Raw genomic sequence first — 11,955 nt, forward strand, 5'->3', positions numbered from 1 at the left:
GACTAGAGGGAAGGCAGCTAGTCATCACCACCCACCGCCAACTCTTGGGCTACTCTTTTATCAACGAATAGTGAGATTGACCGTCACATTATAACGCCCCCACGGCTGAAAGGGCGAGCATGTTTGGTGTAATAGGGATTCGAACCCGCGACCCTCAGATTGCGAGTCGAGTGCCTTAACCACCTGGCCATGCCGGACCCCTACGTTGTTTTTGGTAAAACATCTTCGATCAATCACAAAATAAAGCAAGTTCGGAAAAATATAAGTGGGCCAGTGGTACGTTTACGAGTTTACAACATTCAAATCCGGGGTTCGATTTCTAGACAAAAAACATTGTTTAGCTTTGCGCTTAGAAAACAACACATACATACACCCAACAGACCTGGCCCCGCATGGCCAGGTGGTAAAGGGAGCTCGACTCGCAATCTGAGGGTCGCGGGTTCGAATCCCCGTCACACCAAACATGCTCGCCCTTTCAGCCATGGTGGCGTTCTAACGTGACGGTCAATCCCACTATTCGTTGGTGAAAGAGTAGCCCAAAAGTTGGCGGTGGGTGGTGATGACTAGCTGCCTTCCCTCTAGTCTTTCGCTGCTAAATTGGGGACGACTAGCGTAGATAGTCCTCGTGTAGCTTTGCGTGAAATCCAAAACAAACAGACACAACAGACTTTACAACATAAAACTTCCACGAACCTTATTAGCTACAGATCTCTTTTGATTCATCCCTTAAGAAAGTAGGTCTACTTTTTGAAAGAGCTTTTTACTTTGACACTAAACACTATAACCAGAGTGCTTTCGATTTTCCGAACACCATAAATGAAGCTTTTATTTTATTATCATTATTATGTATTCCGTGTGATTTCTTAAACTAGCATTTCTCAGGATAGCTACTCTTGCTTTTATGTTTTTACCCCGGTGGGACAGCGGTAAGTCGACGGGCTTACAACGCTAAAATCCGGAGTTCGATTTCCCTCAGTGGACACAGCAGTTAGCCCAAACAAAGCCATCTGATGTCGCAATGGCCTAGCTATCCCAAATATTAAACTATACAACTCAAAAATGTGTTGTTTTTTATGTTCATTTCAGAGCAGCCTAATAAAAAGTTTCATATTTTCAATTCATACCAAAAAAGAGAGAGGCCGGTGGCGTAACTACAAAAGGTGCCCCCCCCCCCCCGCATTAAAAGTAATTGGGCCCCAACATTCATTTCCCAAAAATTGTAGGTACGATTCTGGCTGATTGAATAGTACAACTGCCCTTTATTTCAAACAGACCCCCAGTGGCACAACGGTATGTCTACGGACTTACAACGCTAGAAACCGAGTTTCGATACTCGTGGTGAGCAGAGCACAGATAGCCCATTGTGTACCTTTGTACTTAATTACAAACTTATTTCAAACAAACTAAATTGTATGTCTCTCCCCTTATCGGCAATTCTTAAATCTGTCAGGTCCCCCGACAACTGCGGGGGTTCCAGAGTAATTTATCTATAGTCTTTATACTTACAGGAATGAAGACATTCAGTAACAGTCGTAGCATCGACGAAGTAGCCACCACACAAGACACACGTCAAGTAAGGGTTCACGTCCACCACAGGAAGTCGGGATAGCCGATTCATGACCGAACTGAAATAGAGCGAGGAGAAATAAATAGACACGTCGGTTGCCAAGACAATAAGGCTGCAACAGAATTCGTATTCTACAGATAACATGAAATTGAATCTCTTAGAGTTGAGAAAGATAAGGTTAATTCTCTAAAATAAACCTAATATCTGTAAAATAATCGAATTCATAAGAAATAATAATATATGAGTAACAAGCATTGTGTTTTATTAGAGTGTAGTAAATACTATAACTAGCCAATTGTGTTAGAGATAATAACATATGTTAGAGAGTAACATTATGTTTTATTAGAGTATAGTAAATACTGTAACTAGCTAATTGTGTTAGAGATAATAACATATTTTAGAGAGTAACATTATGTTTTATTAGAGTATAGTAAATACTGCAACTAGCTAATTGTGTTAGAGATAATAACATATGTTAGAGAGTAACATTATGTTTTATTAGAGTATAGTAAATACTGCAACTAGCTAACTGTGTTAGAGATAATAACATATGTTAGAGAGTAGCATTATGTTTTATTAGAGTGTAGTAAATACTGTAACTAGCTAATTCTGTTAGAGATAATAACATATGTTAGAGAGTAGCATTATGTTTTATTAGAGTATAGTAAATACTGTAACTAGCTAATTGTGTTAGAGATAATAACATATGTTAGAGAGTAACAAGCATTGTGTTTTATAAGAGTATAGTAAATACTGTAACTACTAATTATTCTAGAGATAAAGGCTTGCTGATAAAGCGTTAATTTTAGCTTTTAAATGATATACAGAAAGCTAAATCTTGTTGTTATAAAGAAATATCGTAGAGCATGGGTTCCAAACGTTTCTCAGCACAAGCCCCCCCCCCCCCAGAACGTATCGTATTCTAACTGAGGTCTCTCACCCAATGAATCTACAGATACAGAGGGCCTTAACAATATTGTGTATTTGCTACAACCTCCATGATACTTTCCAGCGGCCACTGCCCTAAAGAGGTAGGTCTCGTGAGAGTGTAAGGTACACTGCGATGTACTGAGGGTTAATTAATCACACGTTAAAACAATGATGTTCCAGGTCCCATATTGCCCTTTACACTATTTCATCTTTCACTAGTCGTACAAAGTTTCATGGCCATGGGTTAATCCACCATTATCTAACTCTCAATATGTGCTGTAACGAATTTCTCGTCCCCCCAGTGGACCAGTGGTAAGTTTACGAACTTATAACGCTAAATCTTGGGGTTTGATTCCCCGTAGCCTATTGTGTAGCTTTTGCGCTACAATAAACAAAAACATGTTTCTGTGAGAGACAATGAGGCCAGTCTTAAACCACAGTTAAGCAGACCAAAGACACAGGCGTCTATTGAAACTGTATCAGGATACATGACGAGTGTCTGATCGAATGGTACTGTTGTAATTCCACTTTCTTCTCATAAAATCATTGATTTCGATTTGCGACTGGAAGCTTGTGAGATTTTGCTTATTATGAGTGTAATTTCCCCGAAAGGGGGCCAGAGGCCACCTGTTTTAACCATTCGCACCACTATACCGTAGTGTGTTTTCTGTTAGTCGGTCAGTAGACACTAAACTGACGTCACATAAGGGACGCTTAAGGATGTAATTTGTACTGTCGTGACGCCAGTAAAACGTGCACATGCCATGAATCACGAGAAGAATCATGCACTCGGTAGGTTACAACGCAGCATAACATACGAACTTCAAAAGCAAGAAATAAAAATAGTTGTTACTCTTAATTTTGGATTTATTTAGTCTTGAAACAGAACACTTTCGGGGACCCTGCGGAAGTATATCTAGTTGTTAGATACCTCTTCCTAATTATGGTTATATTTCCATCAGCTACTTTAACTTATTGAACAAGTTTACGAGTTACAAATACATTCAAAGGTTGGAGAAAAAAGCTACGAAATGGTGCATTTTATCCAATTAATAACACTTTTTTAGTTTTGATAATACTTCAGTAGCTGCAAAACTGCATGACTAATTTAACTAGCTTTATCTCCCAGCAGACCTGATAAACTTTAATAGTGAGATAAAGTGTTGAACTTAGCGTTTTATCCAAAAGTACATGTGATTTGGATTTAATGTACGTTTTATTTTACATGTAAACCATTTTCAGTTTTAGATTTTTTTTATCACAGAACTCAACATTAAAAAATGAATTACTCCAATAAATGGAGTAATTAATCATACGAAACCTGGAACTTTATTAAAATTGATGATAAAAAAAGGACAAGGTTAAGTTGTGTTAACATTAAGTTATGTAATGTTTCCCCAAGCTCACTGGCGCTCCCGGTGGCTCAGCTGTAAACCTGTGTGTTTATTACGCTTAACAACAAACATACAAGGTCACAGGCATTTCCACAAAGTTATGTTATCAACGTAACTTACAGAAAAACACCCGAGGATAAAAAAAACAAAAAACGAGGCATTCATATTATACCATGTCAATTCTGTGAGAAAGGTTATGTAGGTGAAACCGGAAGAGGTATTGACACTAGAGTTTCTGAACATAAGAAAATACATAAAATATGGAAACCACAAAAATGTCATTTTTCTTCACATGAAACAGATAACCACATAAAAAAGAAGAAAATTGTTTAATCAAAAGCCTGCCTAATTTCAACACCTCCCAAGGTCACTTTACACTTCCTGACCTCCTGTGTCCTTAAGGGAATTCCAAAATTAGGGGTCACGTAAGCGTTTGTTGACCAGTTTTCCCTGAGACTGAAGAGGACGCACGAATGTGTTGAAACTAGTTTCTCTGATATCAGACTTCGGACAGTTTGTTCCGTTTACTGTGATTTTTTTATTAATTGCTATACACGATATTGTGTTCTTTTTATCATTATTATTACGCTTTAAACCTTGTTCTTTTATATCTCTTTTTTCTTCTTCTTCTTCTTTTTTGAGGCTTCAGTAAAGGCTTGGGACCTAATCGCCATATTTCTAGTGACCACCAACGTAAGGAATTCTCTAAACTGTAAAGCCATTGTGTTCAAAGATAATCAATTGCGCTATCAAAATCTGTCTTCTTAGCAGCTTCACGTGGTACTTGAGGTCACAAAGATTTGTTGTTACGCGGGGCGAACCGGCTGACTTCTAAACTCCACTCGTCACAAGCGCACGTGGCTACTGTCGATATTAACCCCTCCCATCTCGGGAGCCAGCTGACGTCACTCAGAGTTTTGGTACGCCAAGTCCGAAGGCCACCGCAATGAGTTCACGTGCGGTATGAATAACTATCGCACCAATGCTACCGACTCTTCTGTCGGAAGATGTAATTGTCTTTTATCGTGCAATCCGTCAATTAGTACTGTCGATTTACGACACAGTAGCCACAACAGGGGCTAAACTGGTGTGGCAAAATACAATACTCCTTGTTCTACTTATACGGACGGACGGACGTCTTCTCTTCATTTAAAATAAAGAGCAAGTATACATGAAAACTTGCGCTGCATCAAATAAGGAACAGATGAGTTTTCCAACAGGTATGGACTCGCTTTGATTGGTAAAGCACAAAGAGTCCACTGTGAAGCTTTGCGCTTTAGAACATATAAACTAACGTACGTTATTATGGATCCAGAATTCGATCCTGCAACCAATAAATTTATGGAGCCACAAGAAAGCTTACATAGGTAAGAAAAAATGATCCAAAAATCGGGTGCAGTCCATATGACCCATTGCTAATTTTAGGTTAAAGTATAAAGGTATTTCACACTTTGATCCAATTTGTTGCCCCCTGTGGCACAGCGGTATGTCTGCGGACTTACAACGCTAGAAACCGGGTTTCGATACCTATGGTGGACAGAGCACAGATAGCCCATTGTGTAGCTTTGAGCCACAAGAAAGCTGTGTTATAAGAAAAATGATCCAAAAATCGGGTGCAGTCCATATGACCCATTGCTAATCCTAGGTTAAAGTATAAGGCATTTCACACTTTGATCCAATTTGTTGCCCCCTGTGGCACAGCGGTATGTCTGCGGACTTACAACGCTAGAAACCGGGTTTCGATACCTATGGTGGGCAGAGCACAGATAGCCCATTGTGTAGCTTTGTGCATAACTTCAAACAATCCAATCTGTTGAAATAGAAAACGACTATTAACAATAGCTTGCACACTACAAACCTGCATACAACGTGTGTATGTATACACCTCTAGTCTTAGTCCGGCTTACGTTAAGAATGGCACTCAAAAGTAACTGATATTTCCGATCAACGTTTATATAGGATGCAGAGCTGCAGTCTAAGATCTCTGTTCTTACACAAGTATTATGATCTACAAGATTCAACAGACTGAACAGGTTTTAGCAAGCTCTGCTACATGTGATTTTATGTTACACGACTCACAACCACACATTAGCAAGTGACCACATCACTGCTACATGTGACTTTACGTTACACAACTCACAACCACACATTAGCAAGTGACTACATCACTGCTACATGTGACTTTACCGTTACACGACTCACAACCACACATTAGCAAGTGACCACATCACTGCTACATGTGACTTTACGTTACACAACTCACAACCACACATTAGCAAGTGACCACATCACTGCTACATGTGACTTTACGTTACACAACTCACAACCACACATTAGCAAGTGACTACATCACTGCTACGTACACAAAACTAAAATAACTCATATGGATCAAAAACTTTAATGACGTCACCAGTCTCCAATGTGCGTCAAGTTGATCTTCCTACCTCAGTCTAGTCTACAATGTTGGAGAAGACTGCCTAGGGCCTTATATCTTGGTGTTCGTCATCCGTGTCTAGCGGTGATGGCCAACGTACCAGAATCGTGATGTTTTCTAACGGCTATGACGATAGTAAATATCGCTTGTTTTCAGCAGGCCATATTAACTGTAATAAACAAATTTTTCAAATATACACTAGGTCGTAGTAACTCCAACAAATATATGTAACAAATACACACTGTAGGTTACAATGACGTTAACAAACAAATATAACAAATATACAATAGGTTACAGTGATGTTAATAAACAAATATACACTAGGTTACAGCAACGTTAATTAACAAATATATAATAGGTTACAGTGATGTTAATAAACAAATATAAACTAGGTTACAGTGATGTTAATAAACAAATATAAACCAGGTTACAGTGATGTTAATAAACAAATATAAACTAGGTTACAGTGATGTTAATAAACAACTATAAAGCAGGTTACAGTGATGTTAATAAACAAATATAAACTAGGTTACAGTGATGTTAATAAACAAAAATAAACTAGGTTACAGTGATGTTAATAAACAAATATAAACTAAGTTACAGTGATGTTAATAAACAAATATAAACTAGGTTACAGTGATGTAATAAACAAATATAAACTAGGTTACAGTGATGTTAATAAACAAATATACACTAGGTTACAGCAACATTAACAAACAAATATACACTAGGTCACAGCAACATTAACAAACAAATATACACTAGGTTACAGTCATGTTAACAAACAAATATACGCTAGGTTACAGTCATGTTAACAAACAAATATACACTAGGTTACACTGATGTTAATGAACAAATATACACTAGGTAACAGCAACGTTGATTAACCAACAAATATACACTAGGTTACAGTGATGTTAATAAACAAATATACACTAGGTTACAGCAACGTTAACAAACAAATATACACTAGGTTACAGCAACGTCAACAAACAAATATACACTAGGTTACAGTCATGTTAACAAACAAATATACACTAGGTTACACTGATGTTAATGAACAAATATACACTAGGTAACAGCAACGTTGATTAACCAACAAATATACACTAGGTTACAGTGATGTTAATAAACAAATATACACTAGGTTACAGCAACGTTAACAAACAAATATACACTAGGTTACAGCAACGTCAACAAACAAATATACACTAGGTTACAGCAACGTCAACAAACAAACAAATATAAATTTCACTAGCTGACTGATGTTAACAACAGATATAACAAATACAAACTAGGTTACAGCAAACAAATATACACTCGGATGTAATGAGAGCAACAAAGAGATATATTAGTCTGGCGTAAAGGTAAATAGCATAAAAGTAGTAACTTTACGGCAGGCCACTGTAAGGTAGTTTACACACATACCATATATATCCCAGTCTGTGCTAGTGGTAGCTATCGGACATTCCAAATATACATCAGTCTATATATAGTAACAGTAACTAACGTATGTGTAGCAAGCTATAAAGAAGGCAGCTTCTGAAAAAAAAAAAACACGTGTTTCTAGGAATCGGTATGGTTTTTGAAATGACATGTTTGCTGCTAACATGCTGGTTTCTTACTATAGTAATGCGCGGATTTTATTTGAAAATAAAATATCCTTAGGTATGGTTTTTGAAATGACATGTTTGCTGCTAACATGCTGGTTTCTTACTATAGTAATGCGCGGATTTTATTTGAAAATAAAATATTGTTTTTGAAATGACATGTTTGCTGCTAACATGCTGGTTTCTTGCTATAGTAATGCGCGGATTTTATTTGAAGACTGTCAATATATATATATAGCAAGCTGACTTATATTAACATACTAGCCAAAGTACTCGGCTTCGCTCGGGTTATTAGATTGATATTTTAATGGTCGACTCCGTGTGTGTATATTTTGAATATATTTTAGACATGAGATACAGCCAAAAAATGTCAACTCTATTTTCTTTTCATGGGCCAAAATTCTTTAACTGTTTTGTTTGATGTCATTTCCCGAACTTTGTTTATTTCTTTATACCTTTTCTAGTATTCTTGGGTTATTTTCCGTGGGTCCTGGGAGGTCCTAATGCCTTTGTCCCCCCCCCCCTCCTTTTACTGACTAAGAAATGTTTGGCCCCATACTCTGTTGAATTTTGTTCATTTTTTGGTAAGATATGTCCATTTTTGTACCTAATTTGTGCCCATTTTTGGCAGATTTTTTGTTCTTTCTCAACACTATTTGGCAGAAAACATCCACATATTATTCATTCAGTAAGTGAGAATCAGAAACAAATATGATAATTTTCTATAGACCTTCAGGAAGCAGAATTATAGGGCTGTAGGGCAAAAAATTGGCCAAGATTTTTTGAGCTATGGCGGTCTCACACACAGACAGGATCTTTTATTATTATAGATTGTTTCAGGACTTGTATGCTTTAGTATAGAAAGCTGGCTTAACGGAGTGCGCTATCTGTAATATACCGTGAAGGTTATTAGCATATTGTTTCAGGACTTAGATGGCTTAGTATTAGTATAGAAAGCTAGCTTAACGGAGTGCGCTACACGTGATATACAGTGAAGGTTATTAACATACTGTTTCAGGACTTTAGATGTCTTAGTATAGAAAGCTGGCTTAACGGAGTGCGCTATCTGTAACATACCGTTAACGTTATTAACATATTGTTTCAGGACTTGCACGTCAGAGTATACAAAAAGCTGACTTAACGTAGTGCATTACACGTAATATACCGTGAAGATTTATTAACATAATGTTTCAAGACATAGATGTCTTAACAATTCCTACTTGCACAAACTCGTAGGTCAGAGTTCAATACACTAGGACCTGATGAATACGTTTTTCATACAGTGTATTAATACAAGAAATAAACACCAAAATGTCGTTTTTATTTAATTAGAAACTCAACGCTTCGCTTTACAGCTTCTTCAGGAGCGTTCACTAAAACATAAACCGAAACTAACAGTCCAAAGCTTTGTTATGTCTAATTAAATAAAAAACACATTTTGATGTTATAAGGTCGTTTATTTCTAGTATTAATATGTCTTCTAAACACCAATCTGAACTACAGATATTAACTAATGAATAAGTCTTTTAGTTTACAGTCTGTACATTTATATATTTTTTCCCCAATACTCGAAACATTACGCTGAACTTATCCCACTCTGAGTTACTATTTATCGTTTTGCCCTCCAGTGGCACAGCGGCGTGTCTGCGGACTTACAATGCTAAAAACCGTGTTTCGATACCCGTGGTGGGCAGAGCACAAATAGCCAATTGTGTAGCTTTGTGCTTAATTAGAAAGCAAACGAGCAAAATTTGTCGTTTTAGGGCGTCTTCTTTGCCTCTGATCCTTTCCGTTTGTTAATTTTCTTTAACTTGAATTATTTTTACAATTACCATCTCATTAAAGTAACAGGAGTTTCATAAAAGTTTATCAGTTGAAGTAAAGGTTTCCCAGAAAGTTTTATCTTCAAGAACCTGTCTGTCCGTGTGTCACGTGTTAAAACAAAATCAAAGTTTTATCTTCAAGAACCCGTTTATCCGTGTGTCACGTGTTAAAACGAAATCAAAGTTTTAACTTCAAGAACCCGTTTATCTGTGTGTCACGTGTTAAAACAAAATCAAAGTTTTAACTTCAAGAACCCGTTTGTCCGTGTGTCACGTGTTAAAACAAAATCAAAGTTTTGTCTTCAAGAACCCGTCTGTCCGTGTGTTAAAACTTTGATTTTGTTTTAACACGTGACACACGGACAGACGGGTTCTTGAAGACAAAACTTTGATTTTGTTTTAACACGTGTCTTCAAGAACCCGTCTGTCCGTGTGTCACGTGTTAAAACAAAATCAAAGCTAAGAACCCGTCATTTAATGACACAGTCTAATAAATGTTAGAGATCAGATGCATAAATCAGTTTCAATTCGAAACATCACAATTCAAATATATTCACAGAAAACAGTCGAACTTCATAGTGTTTCACATTAATTGTACTTAAAAATACATACTGCGTCAAAGTAATATTGATTAATTTAGTATTATAATATTCACATTAATTGTACATAACAATACATATTGTGTCAGGGTAATAATGGTTAATTTGGTATTACAATATTCACATTAATTGTACTTAACAATACATATTGTGTCAGGGTAATATTGGTTAATTTAGTATTACAATATTCACATTAATTGTACTTAACAATACATACTGTGTCAGAGTAATACTGGTTAATTTAGTATTACAATATTCACATTAATTGTACTTAACAATACATACTGTGTCAGAGTAATAATGGTTAATTTAGTATTACAATATTCACATTAATTGTACTTAACAATACATACTGTGTCAGGGTAATAATGGTTAATTTAGTATTACAATAGTCACATTAATTGTACTTAACAATACATACTGTGTCAGGGTAATACTGGTTAATTTAGTATTACAATATTCACATTAATTGTACTTAACAATACATATTGTGTCAGGGTAATAATGGTTAATTTAGTATTACAATATTCACATTAATTGTACTTAACAATAAATATTGTGTCAGAGTAATATTGGTTAATTTAGTATTACAATATTCACATTAATTGTACTTAACAATACATATTGTGTCAGGGTAATAATGGTTAATTTAGTATTACAATATTCACATTAATTGTACTTAACAATACATATTGTGTCAGGGTAATAATGGTTAATTTAGTATTACAATATTCACATTTGTTTTACTTATTATGGTAGAGTAATATTATTTCTATCACGATTACACTAACACATTTATTTCTAAATTCATAGTTATAATTTATTCTACATACTACTTTTACTTATTTTTTTCACGTAAATAACATATTAAAAAAAATACATGAACATATATGTAGTAAAACGACTTTTACAATACTTCGTATGTAGAAATTCTCATTCAATCAATTTTTGCCAGAACTTTCACTCCTGAACGGTTGAAACAAATGTAATTTTATTCCTGAATTAAATTAACAAGTAGTTATAATTAAGCAATACAAAGAGCCGGTATCTGTGTGTATAATACGGTTTTACGGTAGCTATAAGCGAAAATTGGAGTTTGTTTTGTTTTTTTCTCCATAACTCCAGGCGGCTACCCGAAATAGACTTCCAGCTGTTTGCGTTTATATAGTGGTTAACCGAGCCACGTGCAAGCCAGCTCGAGCAACCGAGGAATCACTTGTGGGGGGTTCATTGAAGGCAGGAATGTGAAATAGCGCGAAAGGTCACTAGGTTCACAGTAGTTGTTCGTGAAAGTAAAAGTCAGGTGTGACTGACGGGCGCAATGCTTATGCCAAGTCCCTCAGAGTGAATGTGATAAATTTATAGTTACATATCCTAATGTTTCTACCTGTGGTGTGAATACAGACACACACACATACCTTGGCAGTTATTTCGATTTTCAACCATCTGATTCTAAACCAGTGGGCCCGGCATGGCCAGGTGGTTAAGGCACTCGACTCGCAATCTGAGGGTCACGGGTTCGAATCCCCGTCACACCAAACACGCTCGCCCTTTCAGCCGTGGGGGCGTTATAATGTGACGGTCAATCCCACTATTCG

General features: G+C 36.4%; 1 protein-coding gene across 3 annotated transcripts in view; it reads right to left on the reverse strand.

The window, feature by feature from the left end:
* The window catches only part of LOC106467388 (uncharacterized protein DDB_G0284459-like), a 51,161-nt gene extending 43,347 nt beyond the window's left edge, over nucleotides 1-7,814 (reverse strand). For 2 of the 3 annotated variants that reach the window (XM_022395568.1, XM_022395566.1), the window contains exons 1-2: nucleotides 6,336-6,495; nucleotides 1,507-1,625 (exon numbers count right to left, since the gene is read on the reverse strand). In XM_022395568.1, the coding sequence (XP_022251276.1) occupies nucleotides 1,507-1,618 (112 nt within the window). In that variant the 5' untranslated portion in view covers nucleotides 1,619-1,625; nucleotides 6,336-6,495. Of the gene's footprint in view, nucleotides 1-1,506; nucleotides 1,626-6,335; nucleotides 6,496-7,753 lie in introns of those variants that run through there. The other variant, XM_022395567.1, reaches the window with a different exon arrangement.
* Nucleotides 7,815-11,955: the final 4,141 nt, after the last annotated feature.

Source organism: Limulus polyphemus, unplaced genomic scaffold, assembly GCF_000517525.1.
Source record: "Limulus polyphemus unplaced genomic scaffold, Limulus_polyphemus-2.1.2 Scaffold2596, whole genome shotgun sequence".
NCBI classification, from domain to species: domain Eukaryota; kingdom Metazoa; phylum Arthropoda; class Merostomata; order Xiphosura; family Limulidae; genus Limulus; species Limulus polyphemus.